Below are 17,727 nucleotides of genomic sequence, written 5' to 3'. Positions count from 1 at the left end.
AAATTCTCTACAAACAATCATCATTTAAATTGGGGTGGCTGTGCATGGTGTTCTAAAGACTCCAAATTTTATAATAAATTCTACGAAACATAATGTGGAAATATTTTTACATATTATGGTTCAGTACAGTATATTATTTATTAAAATATAAGAACGGAAAAACTACCACTCCTGGAGGCGGAACTAGCTTCCGTGAAGAAATATCAAAAACCGCCGACGGCAATGGATAGTTCACCATCAGAATACTCAATGATGAGTTTTTCAGCTTTTTGGGTATATTCAAACTCTCTGCACAGAGGAAATACATGTAAGAGTGAAAGAACTCTCATGTTCAGATCAGGGTATTACTCAAGAACATTGCCCATAATTTTTATTCTATGCGCAAATTCTCAAAAAGTCCTATTTAACATTTTAAATGAATTAGTAAAAACTAGCCCAAAGCCGCACTATTTTTGGCTAGAAAAGGTAGAAGAAATCTAAAACAAAAGATAAGTAAATTTCAGTTAAATACTTCTTCCGTTCTTATTTTATAGTAAATCGTACAGTGTACTGAACCATAATTGGTGGTCGTCGTGACAAGACCATCCACATTCTTTGACTCCCAGGAGCATGGGATAACAGGACTACGCCACTTATCCCGGCGTTTTTTATTGGCTAGATTATTGAGCCTTGTTTTGGAATTTTCTAGAGGATAATTTGATGTAAAACTTAAAATCCAAAATCAAGACTCAAACAGGACGAAATTTGTCCAATTATTTGGTATTCGATCAGCGAAATGGTTTTTTCATTAAAAAATATTTTAACAAATTATTCTCTACTGAAATATTCCAAATATACACACATACTACTAAGTGGCGCTAAAGTGACTGGCGTTAGCAAGCTCGTTTTGTCGTTACGCGTTCTATACATCCTCTGGGTGGATAAGAGGAAATGCGTCACTATTAATTACCATCAGTAGACCGAGAAATTTCTAGAATTAGCGTACTGTAAATGTGTTTACTTATCGGTGAGGCATCGCAAATCGTATGATTTCGTTTGTTTATCTATTTAACTAAGCAAACAGTTATGCACGTGTTAAAGTCGCGGTTACAATGGCACCCCAATGAACATTCCAGAATATCAAAAAAATAAAATAAACATTCACTCGAGGTATATATACATTGAGGAAAGATTATTCCCGTGAGCTATGCCACCTCTTACGAACGATACAGATCATCACTCGCATTTCCCTAAATTTACTTGACCAACTCAAACCACGGATTTCGCTCAGGGAAGGTAAGTTTCAATTATTACGTTGTTTAGTAAATAATTTAATATGGTACCTTTGAAGTATTTAAATGATTTTATTTGTCAGATCACTAAAGCTATTATTTAAATCTTCTAAATTCGTCTTGAAAACACCTAGACCATTAACTGCTTTATTAGACCAATATTTTCCAAAAATAATCTTGATAATGTAGACCAGGGGTGCCAAAATGAGCGATCTGTTGTTAGTGGCGATGTCGACCTTGCAAATGGTGACTTCGACCTCAAAATGTTGATCTTTTAAATTGGATTTGAAATTTAAATTAGTTGTTTTATCCGCAGAAAAGCCAAAATTTCCTCACATGGTCAAAGTGTGCCAATTGTTAATTTCTCTTAATTTTGCAAACAGAAATGAAAGTGAAACGTAAGTCCCCGAACATGGGCACCAAAGCAAAGAAGACAGGTGCGGTGAGCGAAGCGATAGCGACTCCATCTGGTATGAAGATATGGAAGCACACTTGTATTTGGGACATAGATGCCTTCTTCGACCGGGTAGACCGGTGCCAATCCTTTTCTTCCTACGAAGGCCATGAGGGTGACAATGATGATTGGCGCTTCTTCATAGTCGTCCAGACGGAGAGATCCGACAAACGAAGATACATAACAATATCAGCGGAGAACGACACCAACAATGAATTGGGCTACAATCACGGTTTCCGATCCTTGCAGTTCGTCTTCAAAGCGCGTATACTGGACAAAGACGGATATCCAGTGTTTTCGTTCAGCCGCAACCAGCAGGGCAGTTGGGACGAAAACGTCATCATCCGAAAGTGCGTCACCATGGACGAGCTCTTAAAGCACAGATCCCGCTTCCCGGAGAAGGGCAACTTGACCATCAATTGCCACTTAGTTGAAGTTCGATTCTACGACAACGAACCGAGTTGCAGTTGCACCTCGGTCTCCGATCAAGACATTTCCGACTTGGGGCAACGGAAAAACTCCAACAGCACCTTCAAAAGAATGCTGGACGAAATGATCTTCACGGACATGAATATCAAAACGGCAGAGAAGGTGTTTCCTTGTCACAAAGCGGTCCTGGCTTCGGCTTCGCCCTTCTTCTCTGTCATGTTGAACACCAACATGAAGGAGAAGAACGAAAACCTTCTGGACCTGAGCAACGTCTTGGACGCCGCCACTGTGGAGGACATGCTGAAGTTCATCTACACGGACGAGGTCCCCAACATCGAGAGCACTTGCGAGAAGCTCTTGCTGGCGGCCGACGTCTACAACCTGTCCGCTCTCAAAGAACGGTGCGAGAAGGAAGTGTCCAAAAAGTTGACCAGCGAAAACGCCGCCGAGATCTTGCAGTTGGCCGTGAAACACAATGCCCAGCTTTTGAAAGAGAGATCGGTCATGTTCATCATTACCTACAGCAATGACGTTCTCCAGTCGGAAGCCTGGAAAAACATCCCAGACGATGTCTCCAAAATATTGTTTGAAAATTTTGTAAGTCTCGTTGACTTTGTGAATTAACATTATTTTCTCAAATTTTTCCTATGTTGTAAAATGATATAAAGAATGTATCATGTTATTTTTGCAAATTAAAGCTTATTTTTGAATACACTTTCTACATTTGCATATATTTATCGTATATTGTCGTAAATACTTATTTCGCGCCAAAACGTTTACGCCGTAATTTCAAATTAAAATGTCGGGCAGCCATTATATAAAATTTGCATCTAGTTAGAGAAAAAAAACCATTTTGTTAATCATAATAACTAATTTTTAATTTTTATAGGTTTTTTAAATAAATCGAAGTTTAACAATTAAATAGCGTAATCTAAGCAACAGGTTAAAAATTCTTCAAAAAATATAGATTCCTTTTGGAAAACACATGTAGGTAACTAGGTTACCTGAAATATACTATAGAAATCTACCTAATCGCTCAATAACTTCTTCAATCCTGCCCTGCATATTTGGTCCACATTCTTTTTGTGGGAAAAATACGAATATTAAACCTTATAAATGATTAATTAGACAATTGGCAACTGAAAACTATCGCTACGCCTCGTATGATTCACCATTGAAACCTAGATAGGTATAGGGGCTAAAGCAGACTGCATTAGTTTTTCATGATCGTTATTGGTAAATTTGACTTCATATAAAATGATACTTGCATTTTAATGTTATTTTTACATCTTTTGTTAAGTTTTATTTAAAAAAACTTTTCATGACTTTAAATTTGGCTGTAGCAGACGCTAGATCATAGGCGCTACCTTGGAGAAGTTAGCTCTGTTACGCTACCTAGGCCCGTTTCGCGCGCGGATAAAATTGGCTCTAACTGCATATAGACATAATATTGAGATTTGTAAAAGAATATTTGAGATATTTATGTAGTTTTGTGACTTTTGTCTGCACGTCGCGTGTTTTACTTCACCTAGTAATATATAAACATTCGGGATAATCCCGCGGCTATATCCTAAACTAGTTTGTTATTAGTGAAAATAATTAACGTGTTACTTATTTCAGTATTATCAGGAACCTATATAGGTATACACTTCGAATGTCTAAGGAATATTTTTTCGGCCGTGATGTAGCTCGTGGAAACGGGCGTGTCTTAAAGCGGGAAAACTCACGAGAAAAACTCTCGCGCCTCGGTACCCTCATTCGACAAAAACCCGACCTAATTATCTCTTTTATAACCATAAAAATACCTGAAATGGGGTATCACTACACTTCTATCGTGAAGAACATTATAATTACTTCAAAATTAAAAGTACGATAACAAATTGAGGTTTTCAAATCCATCATTTAATAAGCCTTTTTTACGCGGGAAGATCGCCTATTTGTTACCATGACGACGCATTCTTTTCGTGTCAAACCTCGAGCCAATGAATTTGAAATGTCGTGTTACGTCTTACACTCGACGTAGTTAAGCCCCGCCTTTTCCCGACGCACCTTCGTATCACCGTTCCAATGGAACGTTAGACATTCCAAGTGTATACCTCTATAGTTTCCTGGTATTATCATCATCATTATAGTTCATACTGACGATTGTTGTACGTTTTTGGGGAGTAGTTTCCGTCTTTTGTCCAAACCATAGAAATGAGACTAGAACCACGATCGGATGGGGGGCGGTGTACTAGCTAGAAGGCCGTTTTTAGAGTAGAATCACGCATATCCGCGCCATCTAATAAAAAAAATGAAACTAAATATGATCACGTGGCATAATGTCGTATGCAACGTCGTCTGGTTTGTTTATGTTCTTCGATCGATTTTCGAAATTGTAATTTTCAACGACATTATATAAGTTATTAAGACAGCTTTATGAAATTCATTACATTCTCAAAAATCTACATTACCGTAAGTTACAGGTACGCCGTTATTATATTCTTTTCAAATTTACTTACCTTGACATAAAATAAGCTTAGCACATTTTATCGAACTTGGGGTAATTCGCGGAGCGGAGTCCGACTTTGACATTAGGGCTGTGCGAGTACTCGATCATCATCGTTAGGTCGGGTACCCGAACGTGTAACTTGTAACTCTTCAGGTTCGCCCTTTACCGCGTACCTACATTTATTTTTATTTATTTTTATATTTACTTTCGATATTTCTTTTCATCCCGCGCTCTTGACCAATATTTAATAAGCCCTCGAGGGGTAAAAATGAGCTGGTCTTGTCCATTTTGTTATGTATATATAAGTTACTAGATTAGCTATTTATTGATAGTTATTCTTAAGTATTCGTAGATTTCCATACATCAAAAGTCTTAGAATTCAAAGGTCTAAATAATAAAAATAATCCCAGTTGTTAAATATCAATTAAAATTAACGTTAACTAAGATTTAAATAACTTTTGAATGCTACACACGAATTAAATATAGTTTATAAAAATAATAGAAATTGTTTAATTAAACTGTTCTTAAAATAAATTATAAACTAAATCCCGACCTTCAGCAAGGGTAAAATTTAATCCCTCGCTAATTAAAGTGTTTTTCTCTCTGGCACAAGACCATGGTGCAATACATTCATCTACCTTCCCAAGCCCAGATATTTCCAAAACTTTCCTCGGGTTTCCGCTAGACAAAAGACAAAACCAGCAACCTTGGATTAACAATAATAGCAGAGATCCTGGCAGTTATAGAGATGCGAAACTCCGCCGAAAACCTGACAAAAAAATGCAAGCATCAGCGCCGCCCTTCGGCCGGAAGGATGCGCCCGTTTCAAGCCGAGACACGCAAAAATTGTAAACAACGGTAACAATCCTAGGATCTCTGCGATTACTCCCCACGTACAGGCGGCGCTGCGATCGGCAAAAATTTGAAAAAAACTGATTTGCTTAGGGTATAGGGAGTTTCGCATCTCTATAACTGCCAGGATCTCTGATAATAGTGCCTACCTGATAGCACTCTATAATATTATGGGCATCTCCCCGCATTTCGGAGGGGGGAAATCGGGTAACGCGACGACGGAAACTTCTCGAATTCCGTTTCAGTTTGTTACGGGTTCTGCTTCTGCAATTCTGGTCGAAGACGCGTCTGCTCAAAATTTCAAAAATAACAGTGTTTAGTGGGGATGCAACGGTTCCACTTTTTTGGACTATCTCGGTTCCGGATCCAGTTCCGGTTCCTAAATTTTTGTTTTATCGGTTCCGGTTCTTCAATTTTTAATTTATCGGTTCCGGTTTCGGTTCCGGTTCTCAAAATTTAGAACCGATTGGTTCTGGTTCCTAAACGGTTCCTATACAGTTCCAGTGTGTTTAGTATTAATACACAAGCAATTCAAATGAAGTTAAAAATAAATAAAATCCACCACATTTATTTATTTATTTATAATATAAAATTGGTTTTTGATCAATTATAATTTAAAAATAGTAGCTTTCTCAGTGACGTAGCTATGGGTTCGGGGTCCTCCCGCGAAACTGTTTTTGGGGTCCTTTATAATCTTTAAGGCCGAGTCGCGATTATCGCCATCTAGAGTTAGGGCTAACATGTATCGCCTTCTACAATTAGATTTAACACGTACTTTAATGTTAAATATATAAAACGCTTAAAAATGGCTTTAAGCCCTAAGTGAGACGATTAAGATAAATCACGGCAATCAGCGTCTGGAGCATTAAAAACAAAGGTTCTGGTATAACTTGGAAGTCTGGAGTACAGACTCCCAAGTCCGACCAGAATCACGATCTAGACGACTTAATGTAAAATAATTATAATAGGAGGGGTTATACAACGACCGTGTCTGTCTGTGGGTGGGTCTGTGGGTGGGTCTATGGGTGGGTCTGTGGGTGGGTCTGTGGGTGGGTCTGTGGGTGTGTCTGTCTGTCAGGACTGCGAACGCGTTCGCATTTTCGGTGCAAAGTGTAATCACTGCGTACGCAGTTTCTCAAAGGGTTGGCAAAACCACCGTGCGACGGTGAGCGTTAACGGATGCATTTGCGGTTTGGTTTGGATGGTGTTTTTTTCGCTCACCGTCGTGACGGTTTGGTGTATTACGTTTTTGTAATGTTTATGCGTAGGTTGTGAGTGTTGAATTTGTTGTGTTTGTGTTCTGATGGATGTGCATGTTGAGTCTGTTGTGTTTATATGGGCGTTTTCTCTCCAACTTCTTCTTAATGACTTTGGGACGGACCGAGTGCTGAGTGTAATGCTACCTCTCAACGTTCAATGGCAGGGTTTCCACCAGTTGTACACGGTATTCGTCTTAGTATCAATTTGCGATCGCATCGGGCGGGATTTGAACCCGAGACCTCCTGATTGACAGGCGGACGTTCTACCACAGAACCACCGACACTTGTTACGCCTTATTGAAAATTAGACCTTCAGCTTTATCGGAAGCGTATTTAATAGAGTACGAAATTTTGGTTTAATTGAAATAGAATTGAAATTGAAATTATTGCATCGAAGAAATTCTACTTTAGCGTTTCTCTATTGATTAAAAATAAATGCGCCACCCAGGTTTCGAACCCAGACCATTCGGCTTGGCAGTCGAGCGCTCTACCACAGAACCACCGATAGCTCCTTAGATTCACTGAAATTAAGACAGGCATCGTAAGCATAATAGGTAATAAAGTCTTTTTTTATTAATGAATTTATGAAGGCCTAATCTGGTATTTTTTAAAGGTTAAATCTTGTTTTAGCGCAGTCAGCCGAGATTAGAGGGTTAAAGGGTAGACCCTGTGGGTGGTCCACTTTTTTAACGACCTATATATAGTTCTGTTAATTCAAAGGAGATAATTTAACGTTAATTGCTTTAAGAGCTGGCGGTTCGTCAAGTGGCTCTCTGTGCTTTGTTGATGGTAAGGTTTTTGCTTCTTGTAAATACATTTGGTGTGGATATTTGGATATCTACGATTTCTAACGCAGTCAATGATTTCTTGGGTGTGCGAGTCATTATATGATATTGGAAATTGGACGGCATTGGTCTTTTTCATGTGGTATGCGTCACAACGTCAACAGGAAGTGAACGAGTCGTCCACTACCAGATATCTACGGTATCTTCATCAAGGGCGAGTGTTGAAATAAAATGAGCGTTAAAGATGCGGCAAGTATTTCGTAAGAGAGTAATTCCAAAAAGCCTCTGTAGATATTTCTTTCATTAAAATTTGCTTCGTATTATATTTAACTGATAAACTTGTTCTGTAAAAGGGTTTAATTCAATTGTGCATTGTTATAGTACGTCTAACTTACTGTTGTAACTACTTAACTTATGATATTCTGAATAAATTAAAATTGGTCGTTTCGTCTCAATTATTTTAATTATAATTAAAATTTTATACCGGGCGGGATAGAAATGGGTTAATATTTTTAACAAATAACTCTAAATTGCGGAGATATATCTTTAAGGGTTATCTCGAGAAATTAATACCACTAGGGACAATTCTTCCGAGGAGAGGTATATTTTGGCCTGCCAACTTGTTGTCTTTAGAGTCGTTTATGAATTTAAGATACACAAATCCACAATAATAAAATTATAATGGTTTTGAATTTTTAAAGGAGTGTAGCTTCACGGAATGCATGCGTTACTGTTTGACTACTATCTAAATTGGCGGGAAAAGACACAGTTGAGCTTTTATAAGCTTTATATGCTTCTAAATTGAGAATTTGAGCTTTTGAAGATTTCAACTGACCAAAAAGTTGAAGGGGCAATAACATTAGTAGCCCCTCCCAGCAAAATTCTAGGGAGGGGCATTGCCCGGCTGGTTCCTCTCTGCCGTTTCTCCTCTAAGTCGGTTGCGAAGGAGATCAACAATTATGCTTGCCCATTGCCCCACTAAATAATTTCTCGGAAGGAACACTAGTAGCAGTAGATATTGTGGCCTTTGCTACATTTGTGAAATTGTGTCTAGTTTTCCGACTGAAGAAAATTAAACTAAAACTGTCGCGGATTTCCGGATGATGGGAGTTTTGAAAGCATTTTCAGGGTGTGTCAGTTGACAGTTCCGTAGAAACCCACATGGAGTTATCTGAGATAGGATAAAGATGAGCTTATATGAAAAACTAATATTAAATTAGGAAGTTTAATTACTAAATTTCAACATGCGCTAAATGTTGGTAAATAAACTTATAGAACCGTTTAAAAACGGTTTAAACAATGAAAAACTAGGTTCCGGTTCCGGTTTCGGTTATCATTTTTGTAAAATATCGGTTCCGGTTCCGGATACGGTTATCAAATTTTTATAATATCGGTTCCGGTTTCGGTTCCGGTTCCTAGAATTTACTCGGTTCTGGTTCCGGTTCCGGTTATACGTTGCATCCCTAGTGTTTAGTCTTAAAACGAAGCTGATCGTGATATTTTTCATCATTGTTTTATCTTTTGGTTAATAATATTAGTTTGTTGTTAAAGAATTTTCTATCAAAATGGGTATTAAACGGTGCGCCTATCCTCGCTGTAGAAGCGATTCAAGATATAAAATTTGTTCTTTTCCCAAAACTCATTACTTAGCCTCAAATGTGTTAAAAATGGCTTGCTTGGCTCAAAGAGGTTAGAAATGACTTTGATTTATCGAAAATCAATGAGAATACTTATATATGCAGTGAACATTTTGTTGAAAGTGTAGGGGAACGAGGGATCAAGGTTTGACCGTTGAGTTCTGCCCAACCAAACCGAAATAAAAACCACGTTTCACGATAGCCGCGTTCACACTAGGCCTTCAAATCGATTCAATACGTTTTGCTCTTCTCGTGTGAACACTCTCGTAAATCGATTTGAATCGATTACGCGAAACTGCTTCCCGAACCAGTTTTCAACCCTTTCGGCTACGACTCCAAAGAAATAGGCGGGAAAAAATGGCGTCGTTACACTCGTCAGCTCAGTGGGGAGACGACCGAGTTAAAAAGTTACTTTTAATTTTGAAAGGGATATTGTTTCACAGTTAGAATACAAAACCAAAAATATTTCTACCATTGGGCAATGAGCTTTAACCCTACTCTCGGACTTTCATCGCGTGTTGCAATACCGTGCCAGACTATCGGTCGCCTCTCTGCAACACGCGATGAAAGTCCGAGAGTAGGGTTAAAGCTCATTGCCCAATGGTAGAAATATTTTTGGTTTTGTATTCGTGTTAAGGAATCACTTGTAACAGTCACTCGCTGAAGAAGGACCACGGTCCGAAAGCTCCGAATAAAGTTATTTTCTAAGTCATGAAGTAGCAGCTTTTTTAAAATTTAACAATTTATAATAAACCATGGCTAAAAGATTTAATATTTATAGGATATTCTTACCCTCTTATTTTGTTTCATCTTTTAGTTTTTTTAAGTGCCGATCGGCAATTGTGTTAACAAATACTGCAACGCATTTATCTAGTATTGCGTCTCCATTCTTTGTACCACAGAAACCTTTCCACAAATTAATTACAGTTCGGCTTTTTTCAGTGGCATAGCCAGGGGGGGCACAGGGGGCACATGCCCCCCGAAACGTATGGTCGTACGTACAAATATTTTTTTTTTACTTTTTTTTCAATGGCGTGCCCCCCCCCCCCGAAACAAAATCCTGGCTACGCCACTGCTTTTTTACTTTTTCTTTGGCTAACAATGCTCGATTTTCAATGAACATTCTGCTATAAAATTTCCTGATAATTTTGTAAATTTTTAAAAAGAAATGGTACGCGTTATAATTTGGATATATTAATCCTCCCCTATCTTGGGCCGCTATCCATTTAAGAAGGTGGTCTGGTACATTTTGTTTTTGGGTCTGGGTGCGTTGTGATATTTCAAGTCCCCTGTCAGATTTTCTACGTATTACACGAATCACATTTCCAATAACATACATTAGTGTATCTGGAGATTCTTCACTTTCGTTGCTGTTGTCTATTTCCGGAATTTTCTTTTCTACCACCAAATTACGTACACAATTGATTAAAACTTACTTTGGAAGAGTTCAAAGATTGACAGAGTTTTAAAGTTTGATTCCGGTTATTTATAGCTTTATTAATTTCTCAACTGCTTTCGATTCCGTAGTACTCGTTATGATAGGTTTCAGAATTTTCTTAAAGTCCTGTAGTTTGACTGGAGAGAGCTCCGTGACCCATTTACAAATAATTTTCATATCATTAGTAGAGTCAAGTTTCACCAAATAAGTCCCTTCTATTTGCTTATGAGCGTCAGCTAATAATTCATCAAAATTTGCATGAAAATCGGCAGATGTAATAATTTAAAGTTTTAGTTTATTGTAGATAGTTATTGATTAAAAAGTAAAATTATATCTCACAAGAGATGTTGTTCCTTCTTGCCACTTTTCGTTTTCTCTTTTTCTTGGGAGTTTCTTCTTCAAGCTGCTTTGATTTGTATAAACTAACAAGTTGGCAAGCCAAAATATACCTCTCCTCGGAAGAATGGTCCCTAGTGGTATTAATTTCTCGACACGACCCCCAAAGATATCTCCGCAATTCAGAGTTATTTACGAAAAACGTATTCTCGGTTCAAACCCTGCCCGGTATAAAATTTTAATTTTAATTTAAATAATTGGGACGAAACAATAGAGTTTAATTTATTCAGAATATTATAAATTAAGTAGTTACAACAGCGAGTTAGACTTACTAAAACAATGCACAATTGAATTTAACCCTTTTTACAGTATATGTTTATCAGTTGAATATAATACGAAGCAAATTTTAATGAAAGAAATATCTACAGATGGTATTTGTATTTTTCTCGCTTAGGAAATACTTGCCGCATCTTTAACGCTCATTTTATTTCAACGCTCGTAGACTTCCAGTTGACGTTGTGACACATACCGCATGAAAAAGACCAATGCCGTCCAATTTCCAATATCATATAATGACTCGCACACCCAGGAAATCATTGACTGCGTTAGAAATCGTAGATATCCAAATATCCACACCAAATATATTTACAAGAAGCAAAAACCTTACCATCAACAAAGCACAGAGAGCCACTTGACTAACCGCCAGCTCTTAAAGCAATTAACGTTAAATTATCTCCTTTGAATTAACACAACTATATATAGGTCGTTAAGAATACCCGTAAATAAATAACAAAAAAACTAACAAAGTGGACCACCCACAGGGTCTACCCTTTAACCCTCTTATCTCGGCTGACTGCGCTAAAACAAGATTTAACCTTTAAAAAAACCAGATTAGGCCTTCATAAATTCATTAATAAAAAAAGACTTTATTACCTATTATGCTTACGATGCATGTCTTAATTTCAGTGAACCTAAGGAGCTATCGGTGGTTCTGTGGTAGAGCGCTCGACTGCCAAGCCGAATGGTCTGGGTTCGAAACCTGAGTGGCGCATTTGTTTTTAATCAATAGAGAAACGCTAAATTAGAATTTCTTCGATGCAATAATTTCAATTTCAATTCTATTTCAATTAAACCAAAATTTCGTACTCTATTAAATACGCTTCCGATAAAGCTGAAGGTCTAATTTTCAATAAGGCGTAACAAGTGTCGGTGGTTCTGTGGTAGAACGTCCGCCTGTCAAGCAGGAGGTCTCGGGTTCAAATCCCGCCCGATGCGATCGCAAATTGATACTAAGACGAATACCGTGTACAACTGGTGGAAACCCTGCCATTGGACGTTGAGAGGTAGCATTACACTCAGCACGCGGTCCGTCCCAAAGTCATAAAGAAGAAGTTGGAGAGAAAACGCCCAAATAAACACAACAGACTCAACATGCACAACCATCAGAACACAAATTCAACACTCGCAACCTACGTATAAACATTACAAAAACGTAAAACACCAAACCGTCACGACGGTGAGCCAAAAAACACCATCCAAACCAAACCGCAAATGAATCCGTTAACGCTCACATTCACACGGTGGTTTTGCCAACCCTTCGAGAAACTGCGAACGCAGAGATCTCGAGAAACTGCGTACGCAGTGATTACACTTTGCACCGAAAATGCGAACGCGTTCGCAGGCCTGACAGACAGACCCACAGACCCACAGACAGACACGGTGGTTGTATAACCCCTCCTAGGGGACTTTGTCCCCTCGGAGAGGTAAAAATACTAAAACAGAATTGAGTTAAGTATCATTGTTTCATCACATAATACACAAAAATTAATAAAAAATATACTTGGTAATAAGAGATAGCGTTTTTGTGGTTCATTAATGGATACATTTAATGAATTAAGGAAAGCATCAATTTCGTCATCAGAGAAAACATCAATTTCGTCATCAGAGAAAACATCATATTCTAAAAGAAAAACACTTTGAAATATAGTTAATTAGTCAACATTAATATATCATACCAGAATCATTTTCAACATTTCTTTTCTTAAGCGGGCTTTTAATATTCTCGTCTATCAATAAAAATATACGATATCACAACGTTATTTCCTAGTAAATCAGTATTAATTTTACCTGAAACGAAGGATGAATTTGAATTACCCTCTATAAAAACTCGTTGTACGCAAATGACTGGGACTTCGTCGAATTAAAACGAACTATTACTTTATTTTACATATACGATTAAGACTATTTATAAAAGAATATGGAGTGAATATTTTCAGACATTTATCGGACGGATGCAAATCGTCAACTCACTAAAATCCACGATGTTATTTTCGAAATTACTTTCTTATCAATCGGGATATTATCAAAGTTCAAAGTTTACTTATTTTTTACAGCGATATTTAATTTTGAGTAGACCTTTTGATCTACTTTCTGATTTTATTATTTTAACTTTACGTTATCTAGTTATTCGCATATTTTTATCAAATTTTAAACTATATATTGTTTACCAAATTCTACACTCCGGCCCGATGAAACTTTATAGACTCATAATTACAAAAGTTATGAAGTTCAGTTAATTTCCAAATTACATAATAAATTGATAGGTCTTCTTATGACTGTTCCTCCTGGAAGGCGAACTGAACAAGAACGAACTTTCACATCTCTGTTGGGGATATTACGGATCTTGTCATCTCCGCGAGAAATAGTGCTTTCGTTTCTTCCCAACTTCCATACTTGACGAGGAAGCCTGTCATCGGCAACTAAGACTACGTCACCGTCCTTCAGGGGTGTAAAGTCTTTGGACTGCTTCACAGAATGCGCAGATTTCAGATCCTGGATATACTCCTTCCGCCATCTTTGCCAGATATGGTTCATCAGAGTCTGTTGATATCGCCATCGTTTACGTAGATGATTTCGAAACGTCAGTGGGAAAAGAATCTCGAAGATCTAGAGCTAGAAAAATGTTTGGGAGTCAAGGGATAAAGATCTTCAACGTCTTCGTTGACATACGGGATCGGTCATTTTCCGTTTCATCTAGAACGGTGGTTAGCTCTTCAAATGATTACAATGCCTTACGCAACGTCTTCTTGAGTATAATTTGTATACTTTTAATAAGGCGTTCACACCATCCTCCCCATCAGGGGGCTCGCTCTACGATATATTTCCAAGTAATCCCCTTCGAACTGCAAAAGTCGGTAACCCTTTCACTCGTAGACTTTTTAAAAAGTAATTGAAGTTCTTTTTCCGTTTTTTTAAATCTTTTAGCATTGTCAGAGTAATTTATTTGAGGTACTCTTCGTCTCGCCACAAATCTTCGCAATGCTAATAAGAAACATTCGGCTGAAAGATCTGATACCAATTCGATATGAACCGCTCTGACGACAGCGCAGGTAAAAGCGCTATAAGATTTCTTGGTTTCAGGATTACTTCCGTCTTTAATATACTAAGGTCCGGAAAAATCAATGCCAGTAGTGGAGAAAGGTGGGGTCTCGACTACTCGATCCCTTGGTAGTGGTGCAGTTTCTTCTTCGTTTGGTTTCACTCTTAATCGTTTGCATATTAAACAGTCGTGAATGACTTGTTTGGCTTTCCGTCTACATTTCAGTATCCAATACTGCTCCCGTAAGCTTGCTAGTGTTAAAGCTAGTGTTAAAGCGATGACTGTCGGGTAGTATGATCGGATGTTTCTGCGCATATGAGAATTCGGACATCTGCAATCTACCTCCAACTCCTACAACTTCGTCGTCATCGAGGTGAGGTTTATACTGGGAAATTTTAGAATTCTCCGACAGTTACGTAGCTTCTCATTTTTTATAGATTGTATCTCCGAATAATATTCGGTCTGCTGGACTTCCTTGATCCAATACAGTTTAGCTTGTTTAAGCTCTTCAGTCGTAAATGAATTCCTTTTTCGAGATTCGGCGTTGGATTTTAAATTTCTAATGAAACGCGGAACTGTAGCTGTAAGTCGTATTAGTGTTGACATCTTACTAAACTTCGTTATAACCAAGATAGGCGTCGTAGTCTTAACGGAGACGATCATTTGAACTGTGGCTTTACGACAGCTTCGTACCGCTTGCTCAGCTTTTATGATATCACGTCCTTCCACGGATATTTCTTCGAGAGTTTTGACTGGCCACTTTTCTTCGGGTTCGATTAACCAACTCGGTCCTTTCCACCAGAGTGTATTGTTGAGAAGCGCCTTGACTTCTAGTCCTCTAGTTACTAGGTCTGCTGGATTTTCTCGTCCTCTACAGTGTCTCCAAGTCTTCGGTTGAGATTTTTCTTGGATTTCAGTTACTCTATTTCCTTCAAAAGGCTTCAAAGTTCTAGCGTCCTTCTTTATCCAGTACAACGCGATTGTTAAATCACTCCAAAAATATATGTTCGATTCGTTGACTTGAAAAAATGGTTTGAGTCTTGTTGTCAACCGCGCTCCTAAGAGAAATCCTAGTAGTTCAAGTCGAGGTAACGTAACTTTCTTCGTCGGTGATGCTCTTGCTTTAGATGATATGAAATTAACTCCAAACCTTCCATCGTTGGTGACGTATCGAACGTAGACTACTGTACCGTATGCTACTTCGCTAGCGTCGGTATAACAATGTAATTGTATTTGAGCAATTTTTTTCCGGCGTTATTCTTTCATAATAATGCCTTGGAATTTGAACTCCACTGATGAACTTTAGCTGGTCTATCCAATGTTCCCACGCTTTCTTCTGTTCGACAGGTAGTTGGTCGTCCGAATTTAAATCCAAACCCCTTTGCCATAAAATTTGATACATAATCTTGACGGTGATCGTAAATGGAGTTAAAATCCCCAGCGGGTCAAAGACTCTCGCTGACGCTTGAAGAACTCCTCTTTTCGTACTGGGAACCGTAACCAGGAATTCTAATAGACTTCCGACACTGATGGACAATTGATCTGTCTCGTAATTCCAAGATAATCCGAGTACTTTAACCATATCTTCCGCGTTGTCAACTCGGTCTTCACCTTCCCAAATTGTATTTAAGGACTTCGAATTAGATTTCCATTTATGTAGTACCATTCCGGCTTGCGACATTATGGTAGTCACTTCCGTAGATCGTTCTAAAGCTTTCTTCTCGGTACTTTCACCAGATACCAGGTCGTCGACATAATCATCTTTGTCCAACATTTCGGCCGTCTCGGGATATTCGTCTGTGTACTTCTTGACATGGTGTCTAATAGTTGACGCAAGTAGAAATGGACTGCTTGTTACTCCGAACAGTACTCTTTTGAACCTCGTCTTTTTAATCCTCCATCGACGTCCAACTTGAAAGGGCTTTTGAAACCACAGGAAACGTACTGCGTCTTTGTCTTTTTCAGAAAGTTCTATCTGTAAGAACGCTTTTTCAAAGTCAGTTACGAAGGCTATGTTGTGGATTTGAAACTTTATCAGAGTGTCATACATGTCTGGATTTCGGTTGCTTCCGGAATGAAGACAATCGTTTAAAGAGGCCTTTCTTTCTTCATGTGACGATCCGTCGAATACAACACGCAACTTCGTCGTCGTTCTTTGTTGACGGATTACTGGTTGGTGAGGCAAGTAATAAATTGGGTTTTTGCAGACTTCTTCGTTCACCTCTTCAATGATGTCCATTCTTTGGTATTCTTGAAATGTTTCATTGTATTGACTAAAAAGCAATAAATCTCGACGAAACCTTCTTTCAAGCGATTCGAGTCTTTTGTACGAAACACCAAAGTTCTCCGAGAGATTCTTCACTGCATTTTCTTTCCATGGAAAACCGACTTGATATCTTCCGTTTTCACATTTTACGGTTTCGTCAAATGATTTTTGAGGAGCTTCGTCTTCATAATTGACGACAGTGTTATCCGCAATTCCAATAGATTCAAGCTCCTAGAATTTATTTAGTTTTTTTGACAGTTGAATCTCTTCGGACTCGACCATTACGTTATTGACGCTTACGCAACCAATACTAGTTAAAATTGTCATAACAGCCGACATCGTTGGGCCTTGAACAACCCAACCAAAGACGCTTTCCAACGCTACCAGAGATTCGTTGATTCGATGGATCTTTCCAGTAAGTATCTTCCAGTAACAATCTGAGTCAATAAGCGCAACTAATTCCATTTCCTTCGAGATATCCGGAGATGTGATATCTGCTATACTGAGTCATTTCATCCTCAGAGAGTCTCTTATTTCTTCACCTGATACGCTGATAATTGCCGCGTTGATTTCTGGTACTTCCTACGCTGCTATTTCCAAATAATCTCCGTTCGTTTTCTTTAATTCCAAATTCACCTTGTGACATTTTCGTTTTTGCGCGTTGACAGTTCCGAACGCAAAAATCGACAATTCTTCTTGGCCAACGACCTTCAAGCCCAACTTGCGAGAGATGTCCTCTCGAACGAACGAACGCTGACTTCCGTCGTCGATCAGTATACGAATGGATCTTTCGTTCTGTCCCTTTGCTAAAGTACTTGCCGTTTTCAACAGTACAGTTTTTCTTATTGGATTATGCGTTCCAACTGAACTTGCGACAGTACTGTTTTTGTCTTCACATACGGCGATATAATGACGTCGTTGACATTTGGTACAAGTAATTTTTACTTTGCAATTTCGAGCGACATGGTTTTCGGTGACGCAATTGTAGCACTTTCCAGACTTCTTCAAAATTTCTTTTCTTTGCCCGATGTCTCTGATATCGCAGTCTACGCTTTTGTGATTGGATTTCTTGCAAATTGTGCAGGTGGTTTCAGTGGTCGTAATGAGAGCAGCCGTAGAGCTTGGTTTTT

At 38.4% G+C, this 17,727-nt stretch overlaps 2 protein-coding genes across 2 annotated transcripts; one reads left to right on the top strand and one right to left on the bottom strand.

Annotated features, from left to right (window-relative positions):
- Positions 1 to 1,127: 1,127 nt before the first annotated feature.
- Positions 1,128 to 2,956, top strand: LOC149963124 (speckle-type POZ protein-like). The gene is made up of 2 exons (XM_090180382.1): positions 1,128 to 1,275; positions 1,655 to 2,956. The coding sequence occupies exon 2, from the start codon at positions 1,657 to 1,659 to the stop codon at positions 2,776 to 2,778; it is 1,122 nt and encodes a 373-aa protein (XP_090036508.1). The 5' UTR covers positions 1,128 to 1,275; positions 1,655 to 1,656; the 3' UTR covers positions 2,779 to 2,956.
- Positions 2,957 to 8,665: 5,709 nt separating this feature from the next.
- Positions 8,666 to 17,062, bottom strand: LOC149963123 (uncharacterized). The gene is made up of 9 exons (XM_090164668.1): positions 16,898 to 17,062; positions 15,606 to 16,828; positions 14,687 to 15,535; positions 14,449 to 14,638; positions 14,245 to 14,394; positions 13,541 to 13,832; positions 12,968 to 13,018; positions 12,793 to 12,912; positions 8,666 to 8,712 (listed from the first exon to the last, which is right to left on the bottom strand). Exons 1-9 carry the CDS (start codon positions 17,060 to 17,062, stop codon positions 8,666 to 8,668), a joined length of 3,087 nt encoding a protein of 1,028 aa, XP_090020794.1.
- Positions 17,063 to 17,727: the final 665 nt, after the last annotated feature.

This window comes from Leiobunum rupestre, chromosome 1, assembly GCF_980474605.1.
Source record: "Leiobunum rupestre chromosome 1, qqLeiRupe1.1.hap1, whole genome shotgun sequence".
NCBI lineage: Eukaryota > Metazoa > Arthropoda > Arachnida > Opiliones > Sclerosomatidae > Leiobunum > Leiobunum rupestre.
Note: the sequence above shows the minus strand (reverse complement) of the source record. Positions and strands in the feature narration are given on the sequence as shown.